The sequence below is a fragment of the Pungitius pungitius genome, chromosome 11 (genome assembly GCF_949316345.1).
Source record: "Pungitius pungitius chromosome 11, fPunPun2.1, whole genome shotgun sequence".
In the NCBI taxonomy this organism is placed as follows: Eukaryota; Metazoa; Chordata; class Actinopteri; order Perciformes; family Gasterosteidae; genus Pungitius; species Pungitius pungitius.
The window spans coordinates 12,265,912-12,282,271 of NC_084910.1; the positions used below are offsets into that span (position 1 = coordinate 12,265,912).

At 44.6% G+C, this 16,360-nt stretch overlaps 2 protein-coding genes across 4 annotated transcripts; one reads left to right on the forward strand and one right to left on the reverse strand.

The window, feature by feature from the left end:
• The first annotated feature begins 46 nt into the window (after nucleotides 1-46).
• glipr2l (GLI pathogenesis-related 2, like) lies at nucleotides 47-4,031 on the forward strand. 2 transcript variants are annotated; one of them, XM_037453164.2, is made up of 5 exons: nucleotides 47-503; nucleotides 1,196-1,304; nucleotides 2,012-2,115; nucleotides 2,557-2,634; nucleotides 3,292-4,031. In XM_037453164.2, exons 1-5 carry the CDS (start codon nucleotides 491-493, stop codon nucleotides 3,456-3,458), a joined length of 471 nt encoding a protein of 156 aa, XP_037309061.1. In that variant the 5' UTR covers nucleotides 47-490; the 3' UTR covers nucleotides 3,459-4,031. The 2 variants fall into 2 exon arrangements, with proteins under 2 accessions (XP_037309061.1, XP_037309062.1); XM_037453165.2 differs by lacking the exon at nucleotides 47-503 and adding an exon at nucleotides 1,009-1,094.
• Nucleotides 4,032-4,528: 497 nt separating this feature from the next.
• Nucleotides 4,529-15,767, reverse strand: nacad (NAC alpha domain containing). Of its 2 annotated transcripts, none has more exons than XM_037453163.2 (10): nucleotides 15,507-15,767; nucleotides 12,337-12,617; nucleotides 6,910-12,235; nucleotides 6,512-6,760; nucleotides 6,298-6,386; nucleotides 5,898-5,966; nucleotides 5,619-5,765; nucleotides 5,408-5,542; nucleotides 5,146-5,268; nucleotides 4,529-4,673 (listed from the first exon to the last, which is right to left on the reverse strand). In XM_037453163.2, exons 1-10 carry the CDS (start codon nucleotides 15,589-15,591, stop codon nucleotides 4,659-4,661), a joined length of 6,519 nt encoding a protein of 2,172 aa, XP_037309060.2. In that variant the 5' UTR covers nucleotides 15,592-15,767; the 3' UTR covers nucleotides 4,529-4,658. The 2 variants fall into 2 exon arrangements, with proteins under 2 accessions (XP_037309060.2, XP_037309059.2); XM_037453162.2 differs by having other exon boundaries at nucleotides 5,399-5,542.
• Between the last annotated feature and the right edge of the window lie 593 nt (nucleotides 15,768-16,360).

Below are 16,360 nucleotides of genomic sequence, written 5' to 3' on the forward strand. Positions count from 1 at the left end.
ATGGGCATGTGTCTCACAGTGATGATGTCATCAATGTCTACTGGGCCTCTCCTTTCATTCGTGGGTATAATGTGAAGACATGAGGTGGGTGTGTGTTGCTCTGAGCCATAAGCACAGAGCATGCAGATAGAAGTGTTTGTGTGTCTGTGAGTTCGAGAGAGACAGGCAGGTTACGCTCCGTGAAGTGAAACCAATCTCTAGGAGGAAGCATCTTAAGTAATGACTTTCCACACCCAGAAAAATAGCTGATGAGGAACTTTAACACAACGTCTGTAAGTGGAATGAGACCGCCATCCACGGAAGGCCCTGAAGTAAAGGTATTGGCAGCTGTTTCAAAGTATCTGCATTAGAATAGACGTCAAAATAGGAAGAGCGAAGAGCAAGCACAGGAGAAAGAGGCAGTGGGGAGGAGAGCAGCAGCCGAAGGCAAGTCTTTCGTTCAGGGTTAAGCCTGTTAGTTATCTTACTGAAGGCTTCCTGCGTCAGCACCATGGGAAAATCAGGTAAGTGAAAACTGCACCCTGAGGATATTAACTGGGATTGTATCAGTTTGGCCTGAGTAAGAATGTTACCCCCCCCCTCCCCCTTCTCCACCGTGTGTGTGTGTGTGTGTGTGTGTGTGTGTGTGTGTGTGTGTGTGTGTGTGTGTGTGTGTGTGTGTGTGCGTGTGCGTGTGTGTGGGCTTGCTTGTTTACTGCCTGCGTTTGTGAGCTGCCGTCTTTGAAAAGTAGGAGAGACCAAATACTGCACCGCAAAAGAAATGACTAACTTTTTCATCTTGATGGTACTTGCCCTAAGATGTGAAAAAGGCTTTTAGTGATCCTTAGTTTACATCCGTCTTGCTCAGCATGCTGAGTGGAGGCCGGCTGCTAGGCAGCAGTAGTATTTGCAGTGTGTGTGCGTGCACGCACGTGCGTGTGTGTGTGTGTGTGTGTGTGTGTGTGTGTCTATTTCAATGGGCCTATTGTTTTGAGCACTCGAGTGATTGTCTGACTGAAAAGGCCAGTGAGTGATTGGCACCAGGCAGCGTGGGGTGATGTGGATGACGTTTTCGGATTCATCATCTGTCCTGGAGCTCAGGTGTTGAACTCACAGTTGAGTTTGAGTCTGTTTTTATATACAGCCTTGTCTCCTATGTCGTGTTGCTCTTTCTTGCTGCCTAACCCTCACGGCCTCTCTCCTCCCTGTTGGTCAGCCTCGAAGCAGTTTTCCGAGGAGGTGCTGCAATGCCATAATGAGTTCAGGAGGAAACACCAGGCTCCTCCAATGAAGCTGAGCAGCAAGTTAAGCAGAGAAGCTACCCGGTGGGTTGATTCACACACAAATTAAATAAGAAAAGCTTGTTAGGATAGACATTAACCAGTCATTGTCACGCTGCTGTGGATAACCATGGCAAATCCAGCCTGAGAATTAAAGAATTAAAGAACAGGACCCTGGTTGGTTTTCAAGCTATATTGAAAATATGATGTTTTGAGTTAATGGTAATTGATCAATGCAGTCAGGAATAACCGCTGACTTGGATATTAATCTTCATGTGTGTCCTGAAGTTAAAGATTCTCATGGGACTTGCATAGTTAGTCAATACAGTCTTTTAAATAGAGACATGAGTAACCTCCCAACGGGCCTTGGCTTTGAACCACGTCCCTGCTGTAGATTGGAAATAGGAGTAAATAATGTCACTGCGCCACTGCTGCTTTAATACAAAATATACAGATGGATATTGATGGAAATATTACACTGGACAGTAATAATATCAACCCTACTACCAAAAGAGGGTGTTTAAAGGAAATGGTTTGTGAGCCTTCTGTATACACTAAATAAAACATGTGAGGTGAGGATTTTACATTTCATTCACTGTTTGTGGTGTGGAAAGACCACAAAAGTCTAAATCTCAAGTATACAACACCTGCAGTGGCAATCTCACAATTACATGCGTGCAATTTGTTCCAGGATTCAAAAAAAATCTGCGGAGGTTTTCTTAACTTTTCTTAACCTTAACTTGTGTTCACAGTTATGCTGAAAGTCTGGCCAGTACCCGGATATTGAAACACAGTGTGGAGTCCAGTAGAGGGAGCTGTGGAGAAAACCTTGCGTGGGCCTCCTATGACCAATCAGGTATCTACATATAAACAGTCAAAAGTTTGGACACAATGAGAAAGTGTGTCCAAACTGTTGATTGGTTCTGTGTATTCTATTCATATTACTTAACGATTTTGCGTACATATCCTCCTGAGATCCACATCTCTCCATACATGCACACAAGTTTCTGTGGCTTCAAGCAGAGTGTCCCTGCCCTGGAAAGTGGACAGCTGGGATCTATTTCCCCTTCACTTCACACTGCGTTTGAGAGCACATACACCATGACTCACTCCGGAAATATGTCAGCAAAGGACTAAAGTGCAGCAATGGGTGACAGAAAGTTCAGCATTGTAAGCCGTGGAAATGTGTCCTGATAAGATTTGTAGCTCAACGGTTCCTATTTCGTGACATTTACAACCCAAAAGTGATTTGAATGTTCTTGAAGTTGAGGCTACACTTGGTTCTGTGCACATGCAGGAAAGGATGTTGCAGACCGCTGGTATGACGAAGTGAAACAGTACAACTTCAACCGCCCTGGATTCTCCTCTGCCACTGGTGAGATTTAGACATGAGAGGATGTACGTTTTTTTAGAAAAAAGAAACGTGAATATCCATTTTTATTTCTTCCAAAATCACCTTTTCAGCTCAGCGATATAATTAAAAAACACCCATAGTGAGTATCCCCATAGATAGAACTAAAATCTTTAGTTTTAACCACTCAATCGCTCTCATTAGTTTCTCGTGTTTTTTCTGCATTGCATTGATTGCATCATTTCTCGTTTTGTTTCTCTGTGTCGGTGTCACGTTCACGTAGGCATGGGCAACGTCGTTGTTCCCCTGGCGATGTCACACCTCGGCCTGTGTGTGACTCGGTCAGCCATGTATCACTCCTCGGTCCACAAGTCATTTCCAGTCTCCAGTAGACAATAGTGTGCATGTCTCTGTTTGACTTAACCACACATCAAATCACTTAGAAGATAATTGCTGTATTTCACACAGAGAATACCAAGTATCCTTTTAAGAGAAAGAAAGGAATAAAGTATACATCGAGGTTACGGACTGATGAACGGGACAGGAATTGCGATTCCTTGGTCTGTAAATATTTAGAAGAACTGCACTCAGCTTTGAGCGCGTCATGCAGTCTGTTTCTTCACCTTGCTTTTCTGCCTTTCATTTCTTCCTAATTCTTCTTTCTCATTTCCCTCGCAACAGGCCATTTCACAGCCATGGTGTGGAAGAGCAGTAACAAGCTGGGGGTCGGCAAAGCCACTGCATCAGACGGTTCTTCCTTCGTGGTGGCCCGATACTTCCCCGCTGGAAATATTACTAACCAGGGACACTTTGAGAACAACGTCCTCCCGGCTAAAACCCCCACCTAACAAAGTATAGATTCACAACCCCGACTGCAGAGTGAGCACTGCTACAAATACTCAGGAGAGCACCACCATAGAAGAGATCCATTCTACCATCTTGAATGGATTTTTGAATGATGAAATTCCCTCTGGTTTAAAGGTCATGTTTTTTTGTTTTTTTTCAAAAGGAACCTGTGTGCGCTGTAGTTTAGCATAAAAGAAGCACTATTGTTTGACGTTGCTAACAAAACATTTTCAGTGACCATTTGAATAGTTTATTTGGTCATTTACTTTTGCCTGTGACCATATTTAATTAATCAATGCCAATACCTTTTTTTAATATATTTTTACATACTGAAATACTTCAGTCTGTATTTATGGAAGAATGAGAGTTAAGTCAGTTAAAGGGACAGGCTTTACTTGTATTTGCATATAAGTGAAAGCTGATGAATCAACATTCTTGATATTGGTTTGTGTTCTTGCCAAAACTTGTCAGAGCAGATCCCTGTAGCCTGAATATGTGTTTTATGTTCTAATCCGTTTTGTACAATAAAGTTTGACAGATTGTCAGAAAATGCATTTGGCATCTGTCTGAGCATGCTTGTGTTATATTTATTGTGTGACATTACATTGTGAGAAAACCCAGTTGTCTGAAAATGTGTGATTCTAAAAAGCATGGATTTCATAGGAATATTTTACACAGCTGTTAGCTGTAAATGCTTAGTAACAAGCTGTTTTTTCAGGGATGTACTAAAGATCAGAATAATGTGAAACTTGCTAAAACTAAAACTATTTGGCAGAGTAATGTATTTCTTTGAAATCAGCACAATCGTTATGTAATGTCACAATGCAATGTTTTCTGTTTAAAAAGACATTACCAGAAAAAGCGTTTTCTCAAATTCCATTCCTTTCACATTAAAAGAATATTTAGACCATATAGATAATCACCAAATATAATACATAAGTCATTTTTAGTGTTTTTCATTTGTTGTATTGTTGTGATAGCAGGTTCCAATCAGAGGTACATTGGAAGTATCCTAAAACGAACCACATTTAAGGATCTGCAATCTGTCAGTATCTTACAATGCAGTCACAGCCCACGATGAAACAGACTTTATTTAGCAGATATTGGGGATGCAACATACAGTAGCAGCGATACAGAAGAGTCAGTGGCATATAGGCTTTATAGGCTGGACGAGGGGTTTGGAGTCAAATCATCCTCACCGCTCACATGGTCAGCTCCTAAATGGAAGATGGACAGAGCAACAGAAGAGAAAGAAATTAAGTCTTCAAATATTTAAAATAAGATTTAGATGTGAGATGAATGTACATGAATAAAACGTTTTGACCTGGATATGAGAGCATCTGTTTTTACCTTGTCAATCTTTTCTAGGGATCTAAATGCAGTTTCATCATTACACCCCATCAACTAAAAATTCAACTGCGTCACTGAAATAAGTATGAGTTGTTGCCGCCACCTGGTGGCCATCAATTTGCATTGATGGAGCCAAAAATGCAAAGGTTGCTCAGTTACTAGAGTGAATCTCTACTTGTCACTTGTCCTTTATCTCTTGCACCCCCCCCCCCCCCCACCCCTCCCCCTCCCTCTCCAGCTCCCCTGCCCACTGGCTATGACTCATCATTTTGTTCACCATCTGCCCTCCTTCTACTCTCTTTCTCTTTCACTACCTCCTCCCCCCTCCTTCCCACTCACCATGATAGCATTCACAATGTCATTCTTGTTGTTTTTCAGTGCACGGACGGCCTTGGCTCGTGACACGTTGGCCTGAGCCATCACCAGCTCGATGTCCCTCTGCTCAAGGCCTCCCACATCCACCTGATTTATAGAAAAAAAGACGGAGGGGGGGGGGGGATAAAGTTAACAATAGAAATAAAATATTTCACAGATCGCTATGAGCTATGTGATAGGTAGGTATATGTAGGTAGTTAGGGTGAATAGTGCCCACAATAGACACCTCTTCTTCCTCCTCTTCACTCTCTTCCTTGATGGTGAGGCTGGGCGGGACAGGTGGGGCCAAGGGAGAAGAGGTCACCGGCACCTTGAATTTCTCTGCAGCCGCTTTGTGAGCCTGCTGAGATAGGTCTTCAATCTGGCAAGAGAGGAGAGAATGAGAGGCAATACAATAATGTGCTGAAGCTCGAATACCTAAAGAAAGAAAGACTTGCCTTTGCCTCTCCGAATACGATGTAAATGTCCGATGCAGGGCTCTTGAACACATCTGGTCTGCTGATGACAAACAAGATACTCTTGGACTTCCTAATTGTGATTCTGGTCACACCATGGACCGGCTTCAAACCAAGTTTAGACATGGCCTGCACAACCCATCCAGCAGCAGAGATGGTCAGGAATGAAGACAAAATGACAAAAAATAAACACTGGTGTCATTTACACTCGACTGGATTCATTTATTTATTTCTATTCAACCATCTAACCATTCAACCGACCTTGCGAGCCTTCTTCTCACTGCGACTCTGTTTTGGTCTGTTTAGCCCGTCATCTGCAAAGGAGATAGACTGAAAGAAAAAAAGAAAATATCAGCTACTTTACTGTAATAATCGTTTCCATTCATCAATTTTTTTTATCCAATCTTTTATCCAGTCAACATTTCAGTGGTATTTCAGTACAAAAAAGTTTGAATTCCTCCACATAACACACTTTTTAGTTTTTTTGAATGCAAAAATGTAAAAACTTATTAAAAACTTATTAACTTATCAAAGTCCCAATCCTCAATATAATCTCAATGTAAATCCGATGTGCCATAAAGTATCATGGGTTTTATGTGTTTTAACAAGATATAGGTAAAGAAAAGGATGGTTTCCAATGAAGCAGCAGGAGCAGACTCACTTGGGGCTCTGATGGTCTCCGCTCTGGCTCCTCGAGCTCAGGCACTGACCCCTCGCTTTCAGACTCATTACAGGAAGCCATAATGGGACCTATACAAGCACACATTCAAGACACATTACAGCACATGTAAGGAAAGGCTGTGTTATCTTTTTTGCCCAGGAAATGAATTGCCCTTTAAGAAGTCAGAAGGTCTTAGTGTACTGAAACAACTCACAATTGTTTTTGAAGGAAAGGTCAATCTCTTCTGCCATCGTGTGGCTGTGGTTGATTGGACAGCCTGACTGTCTGTTGGACATGTGGTGGGGAGAGAAAGGGTGTATTTCCTGCTGATTAGATGGACCACACTCTCCGTGCAGTGCTCCATTTCTGTTTCCTGCCACTGCTCTGGCCTGGTATCTGTGACCACGTCGAGGCCGTTTACCATCGTCATCACTATCTGTCTCCTCCTCAGCCAGACTGGGACCTTTAAGAGCACATGGGCATTAAATGATATTTGTTTTAGGAAGTACACAAACAACTTCAACAAACAGACTGTAACAAAAAGGATAAGCTCATCCTCAATATGTATTGTGCTGTTCTTTAAATCTAACAAGCCATAGCTTCTTTACTCACCTCTGCACCGATCTTGTATGCTCCATGTGCAACCTTGCTTTATTTGTTTGTGAGGCTGGATGTTGAGATTTTGCTGAGACTGCGGACGGGATACAGAGTCTGGAAAACATGGTGAATGTAGAGTCCCAGGCCCGGGTGAAGACGACTCCTGGGTAGGCTGAGACAGGCTCAACGACGTGGCAGTGGAGAATGAGGGTGAAGAGACACTTGTGGTAGATGCGGTTGATGCAGAAAAGACAACACTCATCTCCTGGAGGCTGTTGTTAGGGAGAAATTGGGATTCAGGGCCTTTTTGTGCCGTGGGGGAAGTAGAGCAAAGTGTAGGGTGGCTGCGGCATATGGACAGAGAGGGCTTTTGCTGGGCTGATAGGACAGGTTGGGATTCCTGCACAGGTGTAGGAAGATCATCATCTGGCTCTGTTGAGGCACATGGCAGAGGAGAGGAGGAGGAAATTGGAGGTGGTGAAGGAGACAATGGAGTCAGAGAGTATGATATGGCATCGTTAGAGGGAGGGCTGAGGCCTGTATCTATGTTGTTATCGTTGATATCCACTGTGAGTCCTCTCTGACTATCAGATAGTGGTCTGTTATCAAGCACTTCCTGTTTCTGATGAAATTCTTGGTTCTTTGCCAACATAACATTGAGGTTTTCTGGGCTACGCATTGTAGATATGCCGTTTCCATCACCTTTGACATCAAGGCTGGGACTGTTATCTCCCTGAATCAGTGATTGAGATGCAGCCTTATCTGTCCCAGGTGTCCTCTGCTCACAGTCCGATGATGGCGCTTTGTGGTTTGCCTTTCTACCCGCCTTCCTAGAATTCTCTGTGACCCCTTTTGGCGATCCATCTGATGTGGGATTTATTGAAACAGGTTTCTTTGAATCATCAACAGTTTCAGGGCTACAGTCAGTATGTCTTCCTGTCTGGGATGCCCTGTGTTTATTCTGTTTCCCTCTCCCCACTTTCTTGGCAGCAATTGGTTTATCTGTGCAAAGTTCCCCTTTTGGGATTTGACAAACATAGTGCTCTTGGCATTTCTGTGCAGGAGAATTTTTTCTCTCCTTTTTCTTTTTCTTTTCTTTCTCCGCTCCTCTTTTTTTTGCTTTCACTTCCATTTTTTTGCCCTCCTCATCTTCCCCTGAGTTACTTCCAATAAATTCCTCTCCTCTAAAGGCATCTTTACTCTTTGGTTCATCAACAAGTCTTTGAGTCACCTGACAGGTATCACCTTCTCTTTGGCCTTTGCTCTGACACTTCACCACCTCAAGTTCTGACTGAGAGCCAGAATTCTTGATCTTGCCTTGACAAACATTACTTGCTCGGGATTCATTTGATCTGCATCTAGGAGTAAATGAACCAAAGGATCCATCTAGCAAAGAAAATGCTGTATCTGGAGTGATTGTCTGACACTCAAGAGGAGTATGATATATAAAGCTGGCTTTATCTGGTGAACTGAGGTGCTTGTTTGTTACATCTTTTTCCAGGTGAGTTTCAACTAATGGCACTGAGATGCTGGAGGCACCTTTCTTTGAGGATGGAGTCTGTGTTGTGTCTGGTTCCAGGTATATCAAGCTGTCTTTTTGTTTCCCTTGGTCGGGAATTGTGTCTGAAACCCGAGGGGGAATCTCCTCAAGTGGAATATTGGAGACAGAGTCTCTGATACCAAAACTCTGGGGTCGTACTTCCTCTGATAGAGCATTCAGACCTCCACACATGGCTACTTCGAAGGAGTCAAAACCACAGTCATTGTTATTGTTAGACTTCTGCCAAGTGTTTTGTATTTGCATATGGGCGTTATCTCCAGCAGTGTCTGGATTTAGATTACTGACATCATCCTCTGGGAATCTAGAGCTTCCATCCTCGCCTCCGCCTGCTTCTGAGATCTCCTCAATTGACTTCCAGCAAGCCAAGTTGGACTCAGAAGCTCCCTCACCCACCGATTCTTCATCCGCCATCTGGTCCCTCTTTCCACACAGACTGTCGTTGTCTTCGTCATCCAGAACCGAACGCAGAACATTTTCATAATTTCCACACGCTTCACTGCTCATGTTGGAAACTACGGCCATCTGTGTGCTTTGGCCCTCTGTGTCACACATGAGCAGACCCTCTGCCTCTAACTCATATCTATTCCCGAGAGACAGGGAGAGAGACTCCCCTGCTCCCCAGACAGCAAACTCAGCCCCTGATCCTAACGCTAGGTTAAAACCGAGACCCATCCTGTCATGGCACCATGTCCCAGGTCCAGGTCGCATCTCCCCGCTCCCACCCATGCTGTCTGTTTCTGAGTTTTCCCTTTTGGGTGAGATTGCAAGGGGCGAGTGTGGAGATCCAACAGCTCCCAGCACCCCTTCATCTGTACTCAGGGTATTTTCTCTCAAGTTCTCCTGGGCAGAGTCACTAGGGGTCAGGGCAATGTTGTCAACAAGTTCTGAGATGACCTCTGCAGAAGTAGAAACAGGGATGTTACTGGGGTTGGGACTAGGGTCTTTTGGGCAGGATAGGAAAAGAACCCCTTTATTCAGGTCATTGGTGGCCGAATCATTGCTTTGACAATCCACACTCATTGAATCAACTGAGGCATTCCCATTCCTCCGGTCAAGTTCAATTTCAGAATCCCTGAGTAAGCTGCTCCTACATATTGCCTCAGCCCCTTCGGGCACATCCGATTTATTGGAGAAAAACTTTGATAATACAAGCCTACTTGCGCCCACAGCCCTGTGGCTTTCCGCGTGATAATGACGAGGCTTGATGAGCAATTTAAAAGAGTCTCTTTCTGGTTCTTCTGTGGGTTCCTCCCCTGAATATTCATTGCTCTCTTGCAAATAATCATCTTTCATTTGGGGATTTTCTTCAGCCAATTCTTTTTGAAGAACTATATTGCTGAGGTCTGACGCCTTCAAAAGAGGAGAGGTGTGGAACTCAGCAACAGGGTCAGGTGGTCCAAGGAGAGCAACAGCGGTGTTGGACGGGTTAAAAGGAGGTTGGTTTTTAGGCTGTTCGAAAGGATCGGAGGAACCAGAGATAGCCATCGTCTCACTCTCTCTCCCACTCTCATCTGGGTTGCTGGATGACTCTGTTTGACTAGAGATTGCTTCCGAAGTGCCAGACATTTTCTGGGTATCCAGTGGTTTTTCTATGCTGTATGTGTGCGAAGGTGTCGTCTGACCTGTTCTGGTAGACTTCAGTTCAGTGGCAGACCGCTGTTCAAGGGGTATAGGTTCCTCCAGAGGTTTGGGTTCTATATCCACATGTTTGTCTGTGCTCAGCTGTGTTTGCACAGGTTCAATATGACCTGTTCCAGTGGTAGACCCCTGTTCCGTTTCTCTTTGGACTTCAGATAAATCAAGTGGATCCATTGGTTCTAGGGATTGGGCATGCCTCTCTGTGCTGTACAGACGTTCGTCCTCCTCCCCATTATAGGAGGCAGAATCTATCGAGTCATCTGTATCGTCTTGGAAACAGAAAGATTCGTCCAACCCGTCATTGATAGATGTCTCTGATAGTGAATGAAGGAACGATGCTGAGTTGTCCTCTTCTGCAGGATCTTCCACTGTTGTAGGATTACACTTGTCATCATTCTCTTCCTGATCTTTTTCTTTCTTTTCTTCCGCCTCTCCTACCACATTTACCTCCACCTTAGCTTCCTCATCAGCCCCATGGTTGTCACTGACATCATCTTCATTATTCTCAACACCTTCATCGTCATAGTCATAATCATCCTCTTCATCATCATCGTCATCTTCGACATCTGCCTCCTCCTCTCCTGCTGCATAAGCATTAACATCCTTTCCTTCAGTTCTGTCATTACCTTCTCCTATATCATTCTCGTCTTCTGTGGGGAAGAGGGTGATTTCCATTGAATCTGCTTTAAAGATAAGGCTGGTGTGTAGGGGAAAGGAGATGAGGGATGCAGGGATCATCCTCTCCTCATCTGGTATATCATCAGCACTGGCTGCCTGGGTAAACATGAAAGAACCAGGGCCAAACCTTCCAAAGACTGGAGGACAGAAGGCATCCATGGGGCTGACAGGTGAGTCTGGGCTAAGGCTAGATGAGGCCATAGTCATGTTCTCTGTGTCAGGAGTCAAAGCAGTGGAGGGTTGTTCTGGGAGGTCATCCATTTGTCCATAATGTTCCCCCGGCATGCATGCTTCCAGGTGCAATTTTAGGCCCGTCTGCATGGGTCTAGAGTACTCTGCTCTTCCTGCATTAGCCTGTTCCAGTTGGCAGAGTGAGCTCTCAGACTCCCCCCCATCTTCCTGGGAGTCACTGCTACGGCTGCTGCTGCTCCTGAGAGGGGATGTATCGGCAGTCACCCAGCATGGACGACAACTTTCTCTTGAAATCTTGATCTTTTCCTCTTTCAAAGCCTCTTCCTCCTCAAGGATCACTGTCCCTGTTATACCCATCCGTGAATTCATGACAAAATCCGCTGGCCGGTACAGGCAGAAGTCTACTACTCTTTCCTCCTCTACACCTGCTCGCCCCTTTTCCTCCCCAACTTCATCTCCAATCTCTGATAAGGAGCCCACGAAGCAAGCAGGGGCTTCCTGTGCTTCTTCTGGGAGGAGCAGGTTGGGAGAAGTGGAGGGGGAGGTGGACGATGTGTAAGAGGAGTTCCAGCTGCCTCCTTCTGCTGTGATATAAGAGCCAGAGGGAGAGGTAAGAGGGGAGCAGAGATCCTCACTATCTGAGGGAGTGCCAGGGGAGAGCGGGCAGGCTGGAGAACCCGGATATGAATGATGCTTAAGGTGCAGAGAGCGGTTGGTCATCTTGATCGGGGTGGAAGGAGCGGTATAGTATAGGTCGGGGTCAAGAGATGTGGGCACACCCACTCGTAGTGGGTCAACAGCATAGGTTGGCTCCGAGAAGGACAAAGCAATTGGACAGGCCAGCTCAGAAAGGGAAGGCACTTCATCTTGTGAAAGGGGTTGACTCTCTTCCTTTATGTCTTTCAAACTCGCATCTGGGATTGCCTCTGGGGAGGAGGAGGAGGAGGAGGAAGGGAATGGAGGGTTATGAAAAATGGAAGGGAGCGTGGTCGGGGTCTGCACAAGGTATTTTTGCTGATCCTGCTTTTTTTGATATATTTTGAACTGGTGTTCCTCTTTGCTGGTTTCCAGCTCTGTCTCTTTTGCATGTGGCTGAGTACCTAAAAAACATGGAATAGCTGGCAAAGGGATAGCCTGACCACTTGGCTCAACCAGGGGTTTCCTTTTCTGGATCTCTGTTGCTTTGAGCAGTATCTCTTGACCCATCACCACCCTTGCATCAATGGTATGTGGCTCTTGATAATCACTCTCCACCTCAGAACCAGTCAGGACCTAGAAATAAACACATCATATGTACATACAAAAGGTTATCTTGAAATACTAATTCGATAAATTTTGTGAAAATGGAAAAAATGCTCATTCAAAAAACACACCTTGATTCTCTCCATCATAACAGGAACATGGCGGCCACATGGTCCATGACCACCTAACTTTCCAGACAGTCTGGTTGTGTTGCGATAGTCAGAGCCTTCAGGTTGTGGTCTTGGAGTTCCAGAAGAGCTTGGTGTGGCATGAAATAGCCGTGGTCCAAATGGAGAGGTGCATGCTGGGAGTAGCCTCTGAGGAGTACTGGGAGAAGGGCTAGAACCACTGTCACTAGGGGAAGAGCCACTGTCACTAGGGCTGGAGTCAATAGAACGATCTCTGGTTATGTCTGAAAATTAGAAGAAGAAAAAAACATTTTGAATTTGAATGAAACATTCTTTTTGGTAGCTGTGTACTAAATTTGAACCTTAGTAGGAAATTAACAAAGAAGTGAGATAATTTAAGCTATTATATAGCTTTGAAAACCAAAACATTTACCAAGATTTAAAACATTCTCTTCCTGAAACCGATTGTTCCAGCCTGTTTTGTTTCACCATCAAGCTGGACTCAAAACATGAAGGTGGAAATCAAGGCTTTTGTACAAATACTTCAGTATCTTACGCTACATCTCTACCTTTTTCTGTCTCTCTTTCTCTTTCTGTGTCAACATGCAGCTTTGCACAATTAGCCAGAAGCAAAGAGAACTTTCATTGAACTGCTGTGTGATCTATCCTCCTGTCCATCTGAACATGTGATCGTATTCAAAACCGTCCTCAGGGAGAGAGACCACTGAAACAAACTGACAGGAGGAACCATAGAAATGGGGTCAGGGGTGAGTGGAGCCTCTTGAGCATGAGAAAGAAAGGGAAAACTAATAATGAAAATGGATTTAAATACTGGAATTCCCTTTTTTAGTTCCACTTAATTAATTTGCTATCTTGGATTGTTTACCATAAAACATAGGATAAATGCCATGTTAACCACTTTCTCTGTAGCGCAAGAGGGAACAGAACCTTCATTTGCTCTATTAACTGGGCCGTTGCCACGGTGACCTCAATCTACATGCTGATTGGCCATTATAACACACAAGTGGCTCAGCTCGGTGCCAGCCACTAACACGAGTGTTTGTGTGTGTGTGTGTGTGAGGGAGTGCACTCCCTCACACACACACACACAGGAAGCGAGACATCACATTCTAATTGACTATCTGTTGTACACACCCTCTGGTTTCTTATTCCTCTCTTGACTGTTATTGTATCCTCTCTGTAGCCCTGCTATATGTCTCTGCCTCTACTATGTTTCACTTTTAGTGGTGACACTAAGCTCCTTTCTCTTGCCTCCACGTTCTTTTTTCCCCCTGCACAGTGTATCTTCTCCCTCGCTGCTCTCCTGCCCTGCCTGTGCTTGGTGGCAGATGCAATCATCAGCACTTAGCAGTTCTGACTGATCATTCGCCAATAATATGCTCAGGGTGTGTTTGTGTGTGAGCTGAGTCGACAACACAGCGACAAAGACTAAAACATTCCAGTAATCACAAAGATGCACAGTTAAGCATGTAAAAAGCATGCAAAAAGCTGCTGCTCTACACTTACATCTGGAGCAAAGTCTAATATTTAATGGGTACAGTACACATGGTTTATTGGATATACATATCTAAATATTGGACATATTCATAAACACTGCATCGTTCTCCTTTATATGCTTGGGTTTGGAGTCGCATGTAGTACTGCGCATCGTTGGAGCTACTGTTTTGCTAGGATGCTAAATGAGCTGGTTACATTTTTTCTGCAATTATTACTGTCCGGCTTGATTTCCTAGCTGCAGATTCACTGCCGTAGTCTGCACATGTCTGCCCCCTTCCTGGCCCAGCCTGCAAGTCTTCTCTGGGAGGAATGCAGCATAATTGGGCAACCGGCTTGCCGTAAGAGGAGTAGGCCGCAGCAAGCTGAGCAGACCAAAGCTGCGTCACAGAGGCTGCAGCGCAGGCACAGGCCTTTCGGTAAGGGCTGCCTCCATCATATCTACAGCTCAGATTTGGCCCTAAGGAATCGTCCTATATGCCCCTCTTTGTTTCCTCCACAAGATCTCACCTCTTGAGTCATCAATCTACTGATCTCTGCTCTTTCATCAAGTATGTGCCAAAAGAACAAGTTGTAACTAGAGCATCCGACAATTCTCTCTCCTCCCTCTCCTCCAAAGATTCAGGCCAAGAAACCTTAAAATAATTCCAAGCCTAAAAAAAGATCAGGGCAATAATGATGTCAAAGCTGGAATACTTCCAAAATAGCAAACCCTTGTATCTAGCAGAGAGGCAAGGAGTTTCCATATTAGCCATTTAGGTCATCAATTTTAACTGTTTTCAAGAGTATACTGTTCTCATGAAAAATAAATCCATCTCAAAACCAAGACTCCCACCCAACCATTGTTGCCTGACTCTAATCAAAGAGACAAATAAAAAATGCACCCTCACAATCCCTCATCTGCACTTCCACAAAATGAACTTCTCCTATCTCTCTCTCTCTCTCTCTCTCTCTATCTCTCTCTCTCTCTCTCCCTATTCTCAATTTGCATTATGTTACAACCTTAACAGCAAAAGCGATAAAAGACACGATTTGTGACAGATGCTCTTGTGCTTGTGCTCTCCTACAAAGTGCTGTACTAAGACACACAGGGACATGACATGCTGTGTCATGTCGCTGCTGTGGCTGGGCGGAGGGAGGAGCAACTCTAAGCTTACTGGATGCAGATGGGGTGGCGCCAGAGCTAAAGATGGGGCAGCGGGATGAGGCACAGTGAGCGTTAGGGAGGGGAGATTGGGCGAGGGTTCCTATGAGGATGGGGGCTGGAGAATTAGAAATGGCACAAAGCTTTTGGAAGTCAGTAATTTAGGCGACAGATTGTTAGTTAATATGGATGCAGGCTTTAGGCTTTAAGGAGGCTGTTTATATCATATCTCCAGCTTGAGGCTAACATGCATCTGAATAACATCTTACTCAAAATGCACATGTCAACAGACAGAAATGAGAGCCACATGGCAGTCCATTACACTTCAACTAGTCCGGTAGCCCTTATATATATATATATATATATAGCAGGCTTTAATCCTGAAAACAACCCCCCCCGGCTACAATCTATTCAACACTTGTTCTATACTATCATCTCTCCACTAATTATGTCCGCATCTATCTGCTTAATTTACTCTATCTCCCATCTCCATCCCAAACCCCAGATGTCCTACCTGGTCCAGGGAGCCCTGTCTCCTCAGCTCCCTGCTCTGGATGTTTTTCGCTGGGTACAGATCTGGGAGAGCTCTCCCCCGGCATGCTTCTCGCTGGCTCTCTTTGGCTCTGACGCAACAATAAACCATGCAGCCGGAAGAGACAAGGTGAACAGGGAGAGGGAGCGAGAGAGTGAGAAAGAAGAAGAAGGGGAGGGGGGACCTGAATGCTCAGCGACCCAACACTCACATCCCCTCTGCAGCACGTGTCTGCCTATGTGTGTGTGTGTGTGTGTGTGTGTGTGTGTGTGTGTGTGTGTGTGTGTGTGTGTGTGTCGGAGTTTGTGTATGAGACAGAAGAGAGACGGACAGGCAAGAGAAAGAGTGTGAGGTGGGAGTATTTGCTTGTGTCTCTCTGTGGTGCAACAGTGATGGTGCAGTTGTGGGCGTGTGTTTATGAGCCACATAATCCAGTTCATGTGAATATATACAGTATGTGTGCATGTAGATTCTGAGAAGGAGCTGCAGTATATTCTCTTGATGCCCACATCCATTTTACCTCCCTCCCTCCCTCCCTCCTATCCTTCTTGTCTCTCTATTTCTCTCTCGCTCCCTTCCCTCTCAACCTCGCTGACTGGATCTTAGGGGATGATGTCAGCAGATTTGCACTGTTCTCTCAGTGCTGCCCTCAACCTTGAAGGAAAGGACCAGTACTGCAAAAACAAGAGGAAAATTAAAAAATCAGCCAAAGGAGAAGGAAATCAATTCAAGGAAATAAAAGAAAACATTGAAAAGAGAAACACAAAACACAACAAACACAAGAAATTAAGTTAAACCTAAAAGTATACTGCTAATTATGCCATGTGGCTTCTTTT